Raw genomic sequence first — 17,966 nt, 5'->3', positions numbered from 1 at the left:
CTGTTGTGACTGGTTGGAGTTTGTGTATTGACTGCTTTGTACCTGTAGCCTGTTAAAATGTGGATTTTATTCTTTCTTTTTTAAAACCAGCACTTCCAGTTGTCATTTTATTGACTGAAGGGCTTCCCTGAGGTAACAAAATGTTTTCCCTTAGAAGCACTGTGCCAAGCAGGGTTTGGGGAGCTCTCCCAAGAGTTCTTAGCTCTTGTTAGGTGACAGATGCTGGGAAGTGTCAGTGGCATGGGAGGAGGAGGAATGCTGGAGACTGACTCTGACTGAGCACTGAGGTGACTTTGGGACTGGATTCATTCCAGGTAAGGCAGGACTTGGTCAAACACCTGAAGCTCTCAGCACTGTCAGGTGGTATAAGAAGAGCACAGTGGACATGGCAGGAAATTTTGTCCAGCCACATGTGTGCATTGTCATTAATGTCATTAATTAACCCCTTCCTCTGTTCTCAGGCAGGTCTGGCATGGGTGGCAGAGGGGCTGATGCCTCTGAGCTGGCTGGAATGCACCTCCAAGACAGCTGGAACCTCCAAGGAGTAACAGTAAGACACAACTCAGCCGTTGTGGTGGTGCTGAGATTTAGCAAACATGGGTGGGTGTGGCAGGGGGGACGTTGGGACTGTCTCACACACACACATACACACACACACACACACACACACACACACACACACACTCCCTGAGTTCTCTTCTTTCCCTCAACTGAAAGCATTCCCTCTGCCATGGGCCTGCAGTGCTCATCCTCAGATAACTCTCACTTTTTAATGAAATTACAAGTTCTTCATTGAGAATCTGCTTTTTCTGTTCATACCAGGTGTTAGGTCCCAGACTTGCTTGGGACAGTAAAAAGACATCAGTTTTGAGCTATACCTCAAAGGTAAGGTGAATAAAAATACTGAGGTGGGTATTCAAATAAAAAAGACTTTTTTGGTGGGTTTTGTTTTGCAGAGAAGTTCCAAGCAGTGGAATAACAACTTCAGATCCACTACAGCTTTATCTGCCCAGCCTTTGCACCTCTCTGACAACTGCGCACAGCTCAGCAGTTCCCTCCTTTGGAATTATTTCTCTGGAATTCATCTGGAATTAAAACACAAGGTCTTCCTCTGTTTTGCAGCAGCATTTTTAGGCCATGCCTGTTAAACATCCTAATGAATAATTTTTACACTTAGAGAAGCATTCTGGAGAAAGTTCTAGAAGTGCTAATTGATAAATGCTTAATGAGAATTGGTTTAGCTTTCTCAAAAAAGCCTGGCCTTCCTTGTTAAGCTGTCCTGCCTCCCTTTGTGCCCTCAGATTGTGCTGGGGCCTCACCCAGGTGAGCATCCACTGTACTAGGAGGGGTTTGTGCCCCTTCAGCCGGCTGGAAAAGGATTTTGGTGCTTTGTAGAGGTTTACTGAAGTTTAACTGTCCTTTCCCAGAGCTTTAAAGCTGCAAAGCTTTGTCCCACAGCTCTCCCTCCTCAAATCGTTCAGAGGGATTAGAAATGGATCCTACCTGGCTGCTCAGCTGTGGGGCCTCCCTGCAGATGGACTTTTGGTCCTTGTCTTTCCAATCTTGTCTACTTGAGGATCAAGCTGTACCGGCTGTTGGGGTCCTCTGGATTTTGGGAGACTCTGTAGGACCTGGGTTCCTGTCCTCATTGGGTCTGGTACAGTTGCTGATGTCTTTATTGAACTCCTTAATAAACTAGACACAAAGTCCTGCAGTGAGATTGCCCAACCACCTGCCCCTTCTTCTGGAAAGTTGTCAAAAATAACTATTTTAGTAATTGACTAACAAACCTTCTTGCAAGAGGTAAAAGGCTGGCAAAAAAGTGATCGACTAGGGTCTGCTTACAGCACAGTTGTCAGGACACAGACCAGAACTGTAGTGTACAAATCTGCTGACAGATCTGGTTCTCTGCTGCGAACTGAGAACAGTCAGCTCAGAAATGGTGCTGTTTGTATGTCACACTTCACCTTGCAAACATGATGAGTTCCAAAATTTGAATTTGCAATTGGTTTTTTCATTCTAGTTATAGCACTGTCACATTTTCTTAGCACTATTCCATGTCTTCATTCTATTATTCTTCCAGGCACTTTGTTTTTTTACTTCAGGATGTCTTTCAAATACAGTATTTTCCATCTTTTCCAAATTCCCAACATAACCTGGGTGCATGGCTGTTGCCAGATCTGTGTTGAGGGCTCTCAATTTAGGCAAAACAGATCTAATATAAAATCAAAATAAATTTGTCCTTTTTTCAGAAGAGCTCAGGAAGAGTCTGAACTACATGATAATAAAAGCTATCAGGTCTAAGGTGGGGCAGGAAGTAACTCCTAGTTACTGTAACTATGTTTTCTAAGGAAGAATTCTAGTTCAGGCTCCACCTGCTTCATGCCTCATAACTAGTTTCATGTACTCTCAGAGCATTGTGGGGCAAGAACCACAAAGTCCTTGAGAAGTGTAGCTTTTGTTCTTGAAAAGAGACTTATCTCCTTCCCCACTTGTTTCTAATTTATGTATAACCTGATTTTCCCATCTCTGTGCCCCAACTTTGCAATGTTGGCCAAGTTTGTCAATTGACAGAAGGTTGTGGCTTCACATGTGAACAGACCCTTTTCTCCAGGGGGAGCCTGGCCCTGCCCCACCTGGGTTTGTGCTGAGGGTGGCTTGGTAAGAGCTTCTGATTAAATGCTGCAAAACTCGTTTGTGTTTTGCCTTTTCAGCAGTTCCTCTGCAACAGCCCTGAGGAGCAGACACACACTCATCAAACAAAGTTCTCTCAGCCAGCAGCAGCGAGGAGTAAGCTTGAAGTACCTTGCTCTGAGAAAAGCCATTGCTTTGCTCTGGGAGCTCATCTAACCAATGCTTTTACCCCCAAAACAGTGCAGTGTCACAGGGCACCGAGCTCTTTCTGAAGCTGTGGCAGCAGGGAAAACTTTCAGAAAGCTTTTGTTTGAAAGCTTTTGTAACCTTTTTTTTTCCCTACCTCGAGGTTGTAGATTCTCTCTCCTCTGTCAGCTGAGGTGGTCCCAGCCACCAGAGGGTAACAGGGACGGTTTCATTCTGCTCTGGAGAGAAGCTGCAGCAAATTAGAGCTGGTTATGAGGGAGGCTGAAGGTGAAAAGGGGCAGTCAGCAAGCACTGACAGCACAGCAGATCTAAGAGAAGCACCTGAACAAGAGGGAAAATGGGCTGGCAGAAGTGTGACTGACTGTGCTGGCTCAGTGGGGATTCAGCTGGAGCACAGCATAACAGGAACTCTGCCTTGCTGAAGTCCTCACGTCCCTGCAGCTCCTGTTCTACCCGAGTGGCTGCAAGGAGAAGTTAGTGTAAAATAGAATCCCACAGCATCAGGTACCATCATAGAAGCCCTCCATAATTTACAACACATTCACAATCATTGGAATGGTTTTCCAGTGGGAACGCTCCTGTTGAATGCACTGCCCAGTGAGTTCTGACAGTCATTATGCATAGGAGAACAACAAGGAGAAACTGAGCACTTGAGGCCCTTGCCCCAACACGCTGTTGCACTCCAGCACCCTGCACAGGGATGACTGACATCACTGAGAACTGGTCTCACTGGTGCGTGCAGGCCCTGCTGGTTTCTGCTCCTGTGTCTTGTGACTGGAAGAAATTAAATTAATTCACATCTGCATTAAAAAAAAGGTGAGGGAGTGGTGGTCCTTTAAAATCAGGTTTTATTTGTCTTCTCTGCTCTCTGCTTCTCTGCTCTCTCATTCTCTAACAGAATCCTTTTAGTCTTCTCTGCACACAAGTTTAAATAAAAGGCACCACAGGAAAATAACCATTTCCCTCTAGTGAACTTGTTTGGACAAGGAGGCAGACTGGACCATACAGACTCTAGTCTTAATCCTCTCCCTCTTCTCCTGAGTTTAGAGCTTTTCCTTTAGAAGTGTCAACAGCCAAAGTTAATGTCTTATCAGTAATCACTGAGGATGTGCTACTGCTAAAGCTTCCTGGTGAGGTTTGGGTGACATCTCTTCATTTCCTCATTGCCCAAAACATGTAGAGATTAAAAGCTGTTACTGCCCTATCAGGCACTTCCTTTCTTGTTGATATTGCAGAAGCAGATTTGGGAGCAGAGGGGGTTTTTTGGTGTTTTGGGTTTTTTTACAAAGTAGTCCTAGGCATTTCAGGTTTGATGTCCTTTGCTTCTATCCCTACATTCCCAGGGCAGCTGAGTGAGCAGGTGCTGGGCTCTGCTGGCCCAGATCAAGGGATTCTTTCTGATCTGTTTTCACATCTACGCAGACAGAAACCACAGTCTGTGCTCAGAGCCCTCTCTGTGTGGGTTGTCCCTGCATGTCCTCCTGTCTGGCTCCTCTCCTGCTGGAAGTGAGAAAGGCCCTGCTGCAGGGATTACCTCAGCCCAGGCTGTCCCGTCAGGAGCTCCCACACAGCTGCATCCCACACCTGAACTCCAGTGAAGTCTGATCTGCAGAGGCACGTGACCAGCAGCCTGAAGCATGGCACAGGGATCATGGCTCACACTACCTCTAACTCTGGCACTGGTTGTCCAGTGCCCTGTAGTGACAAATTTAGCAAAATAGACAGTGGCTGGCAAGTGCTGTCATTTTGCCACTACCAAGCCATTCCAACAGTCCACTTTAGGAAAAGCCCCAAGCACAAGTTGCCTCCTCCTTCCTGCGCTCACAGCCACCACTTACAAACCTCAGTCCAGCCTCCGTGTGCCATACTTTGTCCAAAGAAGAATCAGCACATTTTAACTAGAGGGTCATAGTTATTCATTGGTGAGGAAAACCTCCATCCACAGCCTCAACAGCCTCATGCAAGAGGGTCAGACTCCACCACTGTGCACCATTACAAGGCACTTGCGGCAGTGTGCTGCTCCAGGCAGCTTCCTCAGCCTCGGTAGGCCTTCAGCAGCTGGCCTGCGATCACCAGTCTCTGGATCTCACTGGTCCCCTCGTAGATCTCGGTGATCCGAGCGTCACGGTAGTGCCGTTCCGCTGGCATCTCTGTCACGTAGCCCATCCCACCCAGGATCTGGATAGCCTGAAACAAAGGCAGCAGCTTAGAAAGAAAGTGGGGTCAAGTAATCTGTTTTCTACAGAATGCACATGCACACACAGCCATTTTAAGAGGAAGCGAGCCCACTGCAAGCATAATGGGGAGGGTGGGACACATAATGGGGATGGCTGCAGCTCATTTGTGATCATAGGAATACACAGGATTGATCTGGATAAGAGCAATATGGATATTCCAGATGGGAAATTACTGCTTCAGCAGTATCTGTCAGTGATCCAGATTCTAAGATGCTTTTACCAAAGATAGGGGACACTAAGCTGAGGAACAGAGGCTGTCATCCAGATACAGTGGTGAAGACTGGTGGCCCTAAGCTTTCTCCCACATTGTTGCTCTTTCTCAAAACTGCCACATCCCTGGAGAGCAGCTGGCACAGGCCACTCTAATAATACACCTGCCACAGGCCAGTTATAAATCCCTGCCCTCCTACTTCCCCACAACCTGTGAAGATGGTTGTGCTAATCGGTTTCAGACATAGGGTTGGTTGCTTTCTTGGTTGGTGTGTTTCAAATATAGATTAGTAAATGCCATCCCACCTTCCCAAAGCACTTGTGAGACATCCAAAGTCCCCACCCACATGATGTATGTAGAGTTGTCAATTGACAGTTACCTGATGAGCGATGGATGTTGCAGCTTCTGATGCAGCCAGTTTGGCCATTGCCGCTTCCTTTGGGGAAGGAAAACATCACTGAGGGTGCAGCTGTCACAAAGAGGAACCTCTCACCTGCACAAGGAGCTTGAACACTCACAGAGCAGCTGTGCAGAGAGGCCTGAAGATGGTGCCAGCCAAGAGCAGCAACCCCTCTCCCCTTGGCTACAACCAGTGCTGAACTCGGGGCTGCCGCAGGGTGGGCAGCAGGCCCAGGACCTGCGGGGGGTTACAGCCAGCAGCACCGGCTGGGCAGTCTCTGAACACAGCGATGCTCTATGGAGAGGGGTTCCCTGGCCTTGAGCCTGTGCCCTGTGCTGTGGCTGCTTGACAAAAGGGCTGGAAATACCTTAGTGAAGGGCTTTCCATTGTCCTTCAGCATAGCAGCTCTCCAGGTCAGCAGGCGCGCACCCTCCAAGGCCACAGCCATGTCTGCCAGCTTGAACTGCAACAACAAACACTGCCTTTGGTCCAGGGCCTCTGCCTGCACAAGGGGACAGCTGAATCTCACCCCTGGGTGAATTCTTCCCTGAATTCTCCCACCCCTGGGGCCACCTAAGGAAAAGAAGCCTCTCTCCCAACAATCAGTTTTAACAGCATTTGAAACAGAATTATCAGCCTGTTTACCCCAGACAGTACAAAGTGCACTGTGTGTCTGATACCACGCCCAAGAGCACATAGGGACTTTCCACCAGCCCCAGCACCCTGTGAAACTGCCCCATGTGCCCAGCTTGTACCTGCACTGCCTGGAGCTTTGTGATGGGTGACCCAAAGGCCATTCTCTTCTCAGCATAATCCACAGCACAGTCAAGAGCTGCCTGTGCTATTCCAAGTGCCTGTGAGGCAATACCAATCCTTCCTCCATCCAGAGTTTGCTGAGAAAGACATAAAATATATCGAAGTCAAGTCATTCTTGATCAAGAACAGTAGACACACGTTTCTGGTGTTGCTGGACAGCTGCTGTAGCCTTAAAATCCTCTGGTCAGAGACCTTGATTCAGAATGTTCCCAGTTATGCAGGGATAGAGAGCTGTAACAGGCAATGCCACTGCAGAGAGAAGGCAACAGTTCAGCGATAGAAGGAGAAAGGAGAGGGATTGCTTATTAGCTGGGAGAAAAAGAGAGGGTGCAAAATAAGGGAAACAGCACAACAAGGATCTGCTCTGGAAGGGGCTGGAAAGAACTCTTTAGGCAGGCCCAACTCACTGCAGCTGATTCTGCTTTGAAAATCCGGTCAGTTTTCCTTTTTTACCCTCATCGTTAGGACACACATGTGAAAGCGTTTTTCAGGCTGATTAGTGAACCCAGTCAGTTACCTGACGTAGCTCAAACACCTACTCTGCACCTCTGTGCACAGCAAGAAAGTGCAGCACAGGGAGAAAAGGCTTCATCTTCTCAACCCTAGGCTGAAGGTCTTTAAAAGAACCTGTCGGTCACCAAGCACTTTTAGTTCTGGACATAATGGAATGGGCTCTGCCCCAGGGAGCTCAGCCCAAAATGTAAGGCCTACAAAGGGTGTTTTGCCCCTCCAGAGAGAGCAATGACCACTCTCAAACTGTGCTTCACTGCAGAAAACAAAGCTGTTCCCAGCTGCCCTGCTCCTCCTCAGAAGTCACATGCATGTCATAATCATCAGTCATTCACCTTGAGAGACTCTCCAGAAGTTGTCGTGCGCCTCCAGGACAACTTTCCTCTGTCACAATATTCACATAGGGAAATGCCATGTTTTCCCTTTATCTATGGGTACAACTGGAGGAACAGAGCATTGGGAAGGAAGAAAAATTAAAATATACTGCCCCTGTTGACACAGCACCACAGTGGCATCAGCATTGCTCCAGCTGAGAACTGCCACAATAGAAGTGCTGTCAAAGATCTGTGTAAATTAAACATTCATCAGGCTCTGGGAATGATTCCTCCTATATTGGCACAAAGGGTCAGCAGCTTAACACAGAACAGCTTATGCAAGCAGTCCTCACTGAAGTGACTGCCTCTGGAAATGGTTTACCTAACAGTAAGCTTGGGAGCTATGGCTGTACACACCCACAGCTGCACCCCATCCCTCTCTTACCATGGCGATTTTGAAGCCCATTCCTGGCTGCCCCAGGAGGTTGGCCTTGGGTATCCGGCAGTCCTCAAATATCAGGTTGGCAGTGGAAGAGGCTCGGATTCCCAGTTTGTCTTCTTTCTTCCCCAGTGACAGCCCAGGTGTTGGCATGGGAACCAGGAATGCACTAATGCCCTGCAACAAGACACAAACTCTTAGGAATGGTGTTTTCTTACCTTTCCACTTTTGGCTGTCAACAGGCTCCCTCCATTTTACATAAAAGCCACATGTCCAGGTAACCAGGAGGAGGGAGGGGAGAGCTGAGACAGAACAAAACCAGCACACATCAGCCCCTCCTCTGCTCAATGCCTGCACAGCTCTAAAAAGAGTTCCAGCCATGGCAAAGTTCTCCACAACTCCTTCACTCCCACCCCTTTTTCCTGACTGATACAAAGTAGCGCACCTTGTGCTTCAGGGATTTATCTGTAGTAGCAAACACCACAGTGGCCGAGGCGTCCCAGGCATTGGTGATCCAGGCCTTGGTGCCATTCAGAACCCACTCGTCCCCATCCAGGCGTGCCATGGTGGAGGCTGCACCCGCGTCACTGCCATTTCCTGAGCAAAGCAGCAGCAAACCTCAGGTGATCGGTGAGACACTGGGGGCAAACTCACTCCCCACCTGCACCCCATCAGCTCATGGCACTTCTTGAACTGTGGAAGTGTCACCACTGTCCCCCCTGCACAGGACAGGGAAAGGCCCATGTGTGCAAGACATGCCCAGAGCTCTGCTCACACAGGGAATGAGTATTTTCAGCAAGGACCATAGGATGGCAGTTCATACCTTGGGTACTGAGACTTAACTCACGCAGAACTGCTATAAACCACCCTTTTACAAACTGTGCCAGTTTCAAAGATCTAAAGTCCATCCTAAACCTGACCAAGGAAAGATGCTACACCACGTTCTTTGCAACAGGGATGGTAACAGTCACATCACCTGGTTCACTGAGAGCAAAACATCCAATTTTCTCTCCACTGGTGAAGGGAGCGATCCACTGGTGCTTCTGCTCTTCAGAGCCAAACTTGAGTATTGGCCCTAAATACAGGGACTTTAAGAATTTAGTGTTGTTAGTGCCTCTTGAAGGTACAGCCAACCGAGTAACTCCCTAATGTGCTTTCCAACATGCCAGAACCCACCACAGGAACAGATCCACTTCTTCCAAACACCCCTCTGCAATGCCAACCTCATTTCACGCCTGCCCCTCACACTCACGTTATTGACGCTGACGATGACGCCGGTGGATGCGCAGCCCCTGCTGATCTCCTCCACGGCGATGGAATAGGCCAGGTAGTCAAGGCCTGCTCCTTTGTACTTCTCTGGCACGTCCATAGCCAGCAGCCCCAAGCCACCCATCTTCTTCACCTGCACACAGGGAATGGTCAGGTCACATCCTCTGCAGCACCAGTGCGCCAGCAAATGCAAACAGACACATGGAGAGCAAGACATGTCATGAGAGGGCTACACCCAGAGGAAAAGATGCACACAACTCCTGGTGAAATGGGAATCTGAACAAACTGATAAGTGTCCCCAGATCCCAGTGACTTCGGCAGGAGCTGTACACAGACACTGTTGTTTAGACTCTTTAGCTTGTTTAAAGAGCTGTCTTCAGTACTGGGAAGGGGGGAGCCTTCTGAAGGTGAGAGACAGAACTCCACCAGCATTTCCTCAGCCTCCCACCTAACAAGCTCTAACCTTGCATGTCTCCTGTCAGTAGAAATGGGAAATCTAGCTGATAAAAATCATCGGAACTTTACCTTTGAGTCTGCTGAGCTTCAGCCTAGACCGCACAAGTGAAGAATTTTACAGAATGAATGGCTTCAGAAAACAGTGGTGCAAGGTGATTTTTTTTTTTTCATTCCCAATAAATCTAGATCTTGCTTCCCAGATAATTTTTTTTGTTAGTTACATTGCAATCAATCTACCCCAGGTTCCCCAGCTAGACCCCTTGCTTTGCAACCATAAACCTCTCCTTACTTTTAGAGGAACCAGGGAGAATTTTTAGGCACATAATTTCCCTCCTATGTGGGCACCCAAAACACCAATCCTCTACATTAAATCCAGAAGATGAACAAGACAGCCACTGATTCTATGTATGTTGCTTCATCTTATTAAACACTTGTTTGCATCTTAAAATTTCCCCTACACATTCAAGTCAAAAGATTCAGAATCAAATGTTAAATCCTCAGATGAGAACAGTAAGGTTTATTTTCTTCCTCAGGGTAAATGTGACTTTACTGGCTACCATCCTTATACCTTACTAGAAAGAGCACTGTGACAAAACTTTCATGCCTCCAACAGGGTTTGCCTGGAGTCTCTTAGCTAATGTAACAGGATTTATTTTGCTGGAGCTTTGTATTTCATTGCTTAACACAGACACTGGTGTGTCTTTCTACAAGAGATCACTGTTTTTGTGGGAATTTCAATTTATTCACAGCCTCAGAGGATGAGCAGCATGTACCTCCTGATCACTTCTTTCCACCATCTAAAATGCAGTCACATCATCTATGCTTGCTCACCATAAACCATTATGTGCAGTCTGTAGAAGTATTTAATTAATTTTATAAATCAATTTTATGGTTTTTATTATAGCCTACAGGCAAGTCTGTAAGAGAACTAAAAACTCAGTGGTACTAAAGCCAGATACAGAGAAACACAAGTAAAGGTGAAAAGCTCAAAATGCCCTGTGGGAATTACAACGTCCACATTCAGAGCAACAAGTTGGCCTAAACTTCAATTTCCTGCTAAACCGGAGCTGGATGTACATTTTGCCCCGGCCCAAGGGGTCGTGCCCCAGAGCAGCAGAAAGGGGGTCTCTGCCTGTGCCATCCCAACCCTCACACCCACCTGCTCGGCCGGGAAGCGGTGCTCCTTGTCCAGCTGCGCTGCAAGCGGCATCAGCTCCTTCTCCGCGAAGTCCCGGACCGTCTCCCGCAGCATCTGGTGTGTCTCGGGCAGCTCGGCGCTCTGGTACACGGTGTGCAGCCGGCGGCACCGCAGGGCCAGCGCTGCAAGCGGGGAGGGGACTCAGCGCCGCCGCCGCCCTTCACACCGGGCCAGGGGTGGGCGCCAGCCCGTGAGGGGCTCTGAGGGTCCCCCCAGCCCAGGACATTTTCCTGCGGCTCCGCGGCCCCGGCCCAGCTGAAGGGCGGCGCCACTCCCTCGCCTGAGGGGACTCGCCTCAGGCAGGCCCTGAAGGGCACCGGGACGCCACCTCCCGCGCAGGCCGCGGCCCCTTCCCGCCCCTCCCTCGTGCCTCGCAGCTCCCCCGAGCAGCCGCAGCAGAGCGAAGCCGCTCTCGCCGCCCTTACCCCGGGAGGCTCCGCCGCCGGCGCAGCGGGACGCGACCGCCACCATCGCCGCCATGGCCATCGCGCCGCCTGAGGGAGCGCGGGGCCCCCGGCGCGTGCGCCCCGCCCCCTAGCGGCCCGGCCCCGCCCCGCCCCGCAGGGGGCAAAGGAAAATAAAGGAAAAGAAAGGAAAGTCCTTTATTCCGACTGCTGGTGACAAAAATCACGGGGGTACAAATACAGCGGCACCGCGGGGACACCCCGACCACCAGGACAGCCCCGCGGCGCTGCCACGGCCACGGGAGCAGGGTCCGAAGGGGACAGCACAGAGGAGTCCACGGGCCAGCAGCCCCAAGGCCACACTGTGAGAGATACAAATACGAGTCCTGTAACAGCGCTGGGATCCAGGCAGGCGGACAGGGCGTTTGCTGGTGTTCATTTTCCTGCTGCTGCAAAGGAAGAGGTGCTGACTCCACCAGGCTGCCATCACTCAGCCTTGTCCTCGGCAAGGACAAGAGATGGCAGCGTTTATGTCCGAGGGTCACACGCGACAGCGAGCCAGGCTCTGGGGTAGCACAAAGTAGTTCCAAAGTAGCTCCGTGTCACAGGACAGCAGGGTACAAGACTGGGAAACAGCTCAAGATTGTGATGAAACACAGAGCTGAGAAGTAGAGTTGCTACATTTGGACCTTAATGCTTCACCACCACCTTCCTCCTTCACTTCTGACTACTAAACACTTGTTTTATTCTTTCTGAACCCTCAGATAATGGAATAAGCATCCCCAAGCACCAGAGAAGAGGCTGCTGCTTCTCTGCAACAAGAAACATTGAAAATCCTCAAGTAGACACACAAAGGAAGACATTTCCTACCGAAAAGAGAGGACAAGGACAGAAGTACCCAGTCCATACAACAAGAAATTACCTTCCTTCGCAAGGTGCAGTATGTATTCCACACTCAAGATATGAAAATCTCCAATAAGTTTGCTGGCATGGATCCAAAGTCCTTGCCTCAAAAATAAGAAAAAGAGGTCCTGGTACTATGAGGACAAATACTGGAAAAAACATACTATGAGTTTGTGGGTTTGGTCCCTTTCTTTTTGAAGTTTTGAGCAGAACTCAGTATGGTCCCAACCTTTTTCTTTTTCCAACTCAGCACAGAACCTGAGAGAAGTAGTCTTTGTTGCCTTTTCCCTTGCTCAAACTCCAGCTGACACTGAAAGCATCTCCTACGCCTGCAGCAGCAGGCTAGGACTGACCATCCAGCTGTCAAGGATGTGATCCCAGTGGAATTTCTTCCAAGCTCACTGGCATGAGTAGCTTTGACCCATCATTAAAACACCAGAGCCCATACTTCAGAAGGAAACTGGTCTGCTAAACCATATTTACCAAAGACATCATCCCTGCCACAAAGAAAAGAGGCTTTATAGAAAGAACCTAAGAGAAAAGGAATCCTAAGGAAACTGCTAAAGAATGGACAGGAGTTTGGAAATCCCCGACTCTCTGGATTACAATCAACTTTTTCAGTGCTGAGTTGCCCTCTTGTAGGGACTTCCTTTTTCCTGCAGCATGCTTTTAGGGCAAAGACCTTCTGATTTGGCAAAGCAAACAAACTCAGCTAAAAACCACTGGGTGCTGCTGCTGCCTGCGAGTCTCCCGATTTTCCTCCAGTTCTCCCTTTTATTGCTGAATAGCTGACACATTCACCAGTGTGAAAGCAACCGCTTGAGTGCCGTTTCCTCGTCTCTGCTGATGGGCCAGGACAGGAATTCCCTTTTCCTGCCGGGACCCAAGGCGGGCCAGCAGCCGCTAGGTGGCGCTCGCGCCCCGCGTCCGCCCGCCCTGGCCACGAGCCTTGGAGGGACGAGGGAAACGGGAGGGAATCGTTTTTCCTAAGGAAACAGAGAGGTTGCTTCATGTAGAAAGTGTAATAAAAGTAATGTTTAAAGGCACCTGGATTTATACTACGTGCAAAATTTAGCTCCATATGCTAAAATTTGCCGGGGAATAACTAGTAGGCTCTTCCGATACTATTTCTGAACACTTCAGGATGAAAAGCACGCTTCCAGGCAGTTCTGCCTAACTTAGAGCAAAGTAAATGCTTCCCACCTCAGAGGCACAGCATGAGGGCTGCTGAAGGTGTTCACTCGAGCTCCACCTCAACAGCAGCTTTAACGAATCCTGAAGATCCTGAACAAGATTGCATTAGTGCCTGTGGAGATGCTGGAGGGGGGATTGATGATGGTAGAATTGTTCTTCATCGTCTCATCAGGCAGACCTTGCCCCTCCACATTCCCAAGACATTTGTTGTGGTTGCTCATGATTAATGCTCCACCCAGAACAGGTCATTTGTTGTGGTTAATCATAATTAAATATCTTCCTAAGAGCTGGAGATTCTTTCATGGCTGCTACCCCACACACTCTCACTGCTTACTCTGATGCCAGCTGATGTTCCATGCCAAAGTTGCTTTCACTAATCTGGAAGTAAAGGCAGTGGTTTCCTATTGCTGTCTATGCATTAACAGGCTCTAGGTTCTGATGTCCACCCCACTCAATCCTGCTAAAACAGGAACTACACTGAATCCCTCTTAACACAACAGGTAACCATCAAAGAGTTAGGTTTTAACTGTTTCAAGAACAAATGGAACTAGTGTTAGGAAAGGTCTCCAGTCTAGACACAATCTAACTCCTCTAACAAGAGACACAACTGCCCAGCCCAGCACGGGGACAGGAAAAGTACCAGTCTCAAAAGACATCAAAACTGGCAAAAAAGGGTTTTAATAGCTGAGATTTTTGCACAACTGGGAGGTGAGCCCCAACATAGCTACTGGCAAGACACAAGTCCTCCTCTTCCCACTGCATGATGCTATCTCCCATTGCCAGATCCCAAACACAGCTGTGGTATCAACCTCAGCAACGTGACTTCCTAAACCATAAATAAAAGCTGAGCAGGCAGAGCAGTGATGGGAACAATGAAAAAGAGAACCATGTACATTCTCACTTTCCAAGGATCCCACTCCATAAAACTGAGTGATCTGACCCAGGAAGCTTTTAGCTACTAATATCTCCACTGCAACAAAGAAAATGAACTGGTGCTGCTCACAGCAACTCTGACAGACAGGTCAGGTTTACAAGACTGAAGCCTAGGAAGCTCTGCTTCCTACTCATTTTTCAAGTGATTTTCCACATTCCTCCAAGCCCCACTAGAGTGACACCTCCACCCCAGTGAAGCTGACAATGTGCTGTCCACCTAAAAAGCGATACATTCTGTACCAAGGGCCAAAATTCCTACAAAGGGAAGAAGGAGAAATGGTAAATATAGTGAGATTAACTTCTGCTCTAAGGTTGACCCCCTGAGCTCCAAAATTCAGCAGTTTGCTCACAAAAGCTCAAACAGAAATGCTATCAGAGGGACAGCCCCCTCCTCCCCCTATCTCATATTTCTAGTGAAATCTCTGGCAAAAGAGAGATTAAATGTTCTTAGGGGTGGCTCAGGCTCCCAGAGGCAGATGGAATATTCCTGCACTGCTCAGAGAATGTTGGGATGCACCCTAAAAATTAATGTCAGCTATGCCACAAACAAAACCACTGTCACTGAAGAGATGATCTATCCAAATGAACAAAAGATCTGCTCTTCAAGCATCACTGGCTACTTGAAGGGGTTAAGATTTTCCTGCTAAGAAATAGCTTAACACAAACAACCTGAACAGTTGAAAAAGGATATTCACCCAAGAGGTGAAACATCAGAAGCACTAGAGGTGCAACCTAACTAGAAAGACTAAGAGCAAGAATTGTCTAAGAGTGCCTCAGACCACTGACCTAACCGAGGTTTATCAGAAGATAGCCAGGAACAGAGAAGGAGAGGCAGGATACACTGAGTGTCAGATAGAGAGGCGTTGCAGGGAGATTTCCTTTCAGAAGCCGTCATCTTTGCTTCATGTTCTCAGCCTCATGCATGGAGAAAAAGTTTGGCAAGAAGCCTTGTTGCACAAGACAACAACTCCAGTCCGCTCCTGCACATCTGGAATGGTTAAGGGCACCACAGCATCCAGCAGACAGAATGATTACTGTCCTCCATTATAAGCATAGTCGGCTTTGTTGTGCATAATCAACTTGTTGTCCACAAAGTAAAAGCTGTCCGAGCGTGTCTCGTACGGGTTTTCAACCATCAGACGGACTGTGAAAGAGAAAGCTCCATTACATTCAACAGCCAGCCACAGTCAGGATAAAAAGGACTCTGCCACTCCACTGGATTTACCAGGCTGATGCTCTGCCCTACCCAAGGAAGAGAAGCAAACTGCTCTGCTGAGCACACTTCAAAGGCTGCAGCCTGCCCTTTCCTTTCTTCCTATTCACAGGACAAGTGCTGTCAAAATGAAACAGAGGGGGAATCAAGTAACCTCACTCAAAATAACCTTAGAAACTGCCAGAGCCATGAGTGGAGCAGAGCAGCCATCACGTCTGTAAGCAGAAGGAGCTCATTTGTGGCACTCCCCACATGGACACAGGCAGGATGGAAATCCAAAACCTTCCCCACAGCCAGGCAGTCCCAGAAGGGCCCCTGTGCCTCTGCTCTATCCACCCCCTGAGGTCAAACATACCCTGTGCAATCTGTATTTGCAGAGATCTTAGCAGGCTTAAAAACAGACCTCAGGGAAGAGCCAGTTCTGTTCCAAAGCGAGAGGTTCTAGCCCTAACAAGCAAGTGCAGATAACAGATGGGTGGCTATAAAAAGAGCCTTTCTTCAGTGTTTTGTTTTCTTCTGGGCTACACTGTGAGGCATCAGGCATGTCAGCCCTGTGACTCTGATAAGTTCTTGCAGCCTGTGACTTAGCACAGGTTGTCTCAGGCTTTCATTTTCAAAGGAGGAGACTGCAGCACAAATCTCTAATTCAGACAAGATTACACACTGCTAAACTGGGAACCTGTATCTGTTCCTGTCCCCTCAATCCCAGTCACAACTTCTTTCACAAGAAGAGGGAGAGAATGAGCAGATGCACACACAAGCAAAACACCACTCAGTGCAGTGAAGGAGGTACTTACTAAGGTCTTCTGAGAGCTGAGGGAATTCATAAATGTGTTCACATGTGTTCCTGCTACTGGGGATGCAGAAGCCAAAATCAAAATCAAAGTTCTTCAGCAAGCGATCTCGGAAGTAATGTCTCTCAATCATTCGGAAGTTTGACACTGGCTTTTCTCCCACTGTGAATTCCACTCTGCATGGAAGAATCAGGAAAAAAAACAGCTACTGGGAAGAACAGAGCCTTAGGCATGAGGCAACACAAGAGTTCTCTACAGAGAGTTTGATATCTGTAGTCTAAGATAAGCTCTCTAGAGTCTTCAACCCAGTTTTGTTATAAACTGTCAAGTAACACTTTGTAAACATCCCATTCTCCCTTCTTTCCATGAACTCATACTCACGTTGCACCAACAGTCCGAAGACGGAGAAATGCTGGGGTGAACTGGTACCGAACAAAGCGACCTGCACTTGCATCCAGTTCACTGCTGTCGTCTTCATCCTCCTCATCGTGCTCTAGAAAACACACCAGCCTGGAGTTACTCTGCTCATAGTGTACACATGAGATGATAGTGGCTGGTGGGTGTATCTGGACAAGCTGCCTACTGCTTAGGTACTGAATGTAAACACATTTAGTAAGTGGTCCGAGACTTATACTGGTACAAAGTAAAATAGGAAAGACTTGCCATGACAGTTGGCCCAACCTTGGTGGCTCCAGAACTGGAGTCACCCCTCCCTCAAACTCACAGGATATCCCCCCTCACAACTGCCAATGCACATGAACTAATCTCTATTATAATCAGCCCAAAAAGGAAGCTTGCCAGTCAATAGTTCTCTTCCATCCAAGAATAATCACATTTTTATCACAAGCTTCTCAGCAGAGATAAACTCAGTCCTATGCTTCAAGGAAAGCTAATCATCAGGACATATACCCAAAGACCCTTCTGCTCAGTTTGCATGGGTCATCCCATTCTCCCATCTCATTGCAACCTCACAGCTCCCTGAGTCTCTCTAGTCTCCCTGCAATGTTTGTGTGCTGTACCTGAAGCAGATGGCTTGGCAATTTCAAATAGAACTGTTCCAGTTTCAAGGTCCCGGATCTTAAACCTGGTGAAGTCAATGTTGTAAATGTTGTCCTCGGGTTTGCATAAATAATCTAGAAGAGAGAGAAAAAATATAGTAACATTTCAAAACACCCATGACCACTTACCAAATTATTTCCTTTTTGGTTAGCCCTAGCCCGATAAGATATGTACTGCTTGTTGTTTTGCAGAAGCTTCATGAAAGCAAGACAAAACTAAGGATGTGATAAACAAAGGCATGGTAGGTGCCAGGTAGCAGAGCAAGAAAGGGATGCGATTGGGACAGAAAAGCAGAGATCAGCAACCCAGAGGAAAAACATAAAAAAACTAAAAAGCCTCTAACAAATCAAAACCCTCAAACAGCACAAAAGCCCCCAAACTTTCTGGAAGTTGTACGGGAGCTGTCGGCGGGCGCTCCCCGAGCCACCGGGGCCAGCGCGCCCGAGCCGCCGCGACCCCCGGCGGCAGCGCCGGGCCGGGCCCCGCCGCTCCCCACGCCAAAGGCCCGGCCCGGCCCGGCCGGCAGAGCCCCCGCCGCTCCGGGGACCGGCCCGCACTCACTCTCCGTCACCCGGCACAGCCCCAGGACGTGCTCGGGCCGGACGGTCTCCAGCGCCAGCAACTCGGACTCGGTCCAGGGCTGCCGTGGCGGCGCGTCGGCCGATCCGCGCAGGCCCCGCAGGCGGCTGAGCGGCCCCGCGGCCCCCGGCGGCAGCTCCTTGTCCGGCCCCGGCGCCGCCGCCGCCGCCCGCGCCCTGGAGCCGCTCATGGCCGC

The 17,966-nt window shown here is 48.8% G+C and overlaps 2 protein-coding genes across 2 annotated transcripts; both read right to left on the bottom strand.

The window, feature by feature from the left end:
- Window positions 1–3,671: 3,671 nt before the first annotated feature.
- Window positions 3,672–11,212, bottom strand: ACADS (acyl-CoA dehydrogenase short chain). The gene is made up of 10 exons (XM_005524441.3): window positions 11,117–11,212; window positions 10,653–10,813; window positions 9,021–9,170; window positions 8,745–8,856; window positions 8,214–8,365; window positions 7,775–7,945; window positions 6,445–6,582; window positions 6,057–6,152; window positions 5,669–5,725; window positions 3,672–5,028 (listed from the first exon to the last, which is right to left on the bottom strand). Exons 1-10 carry the CDS (start codon window positions 11,175–11,177, stop codon window positions 4,876–4,878), a joined length of 1,251 nt encoding a protein of 416 aa, XP_005524498.3. The 5' UTR covers window positions 11,178–11,212; the 3' UTR covers window positions 3,672–4,875.
- Window positions 11,213–11,279: 67 nt separating this feature from the next.
- UNC119B (unc-119 lipid binding chaperone B) lies at window positions 11,280–17,960 on the bottom strand. The gene is made up of 5 exons (XM_005524440.3): window positions 17,753–17,960; window positions 17,152–17,265; window positions 16,514–16,625; window positions 16,136–16,308; window positions 11,280–15,269 (listed from the first exon to the last, which is right to left on the bottom strand). The coding sequence occupies exons 1-5, from the start codon at window positions 17,958–17,960 to the stop codon at window positions 15,157–15,159; spliced, it is 720 nt and encodes a 239-aa protein (XP_005524497.2). The 3' UTR covers window positions 11,280–15,156.
- Window positions 17,961–17,966: the final 6 nt, after the last annotated feature.

The sequence above is a fragment of the Pseudopodoces humilis genome, chromosome 20 (assembly GCF_049639895.1).
Source record: "Pseudopodoces humilis isolate 2021_Gansu_Grassland_sample_001 chromosome 20, ASM4963989v1, whole genome shotgun sequence".
Classification (NCBI taxonomy): Eukaryota; Metazoa; Chordata; class Aves; order Passeriformes; family Paridae; genus Pseudopodoces; species Pseudopodoces humilis.
This window is presented reverse-complemented; position numbering and strand designations above follow the sequence as displayed.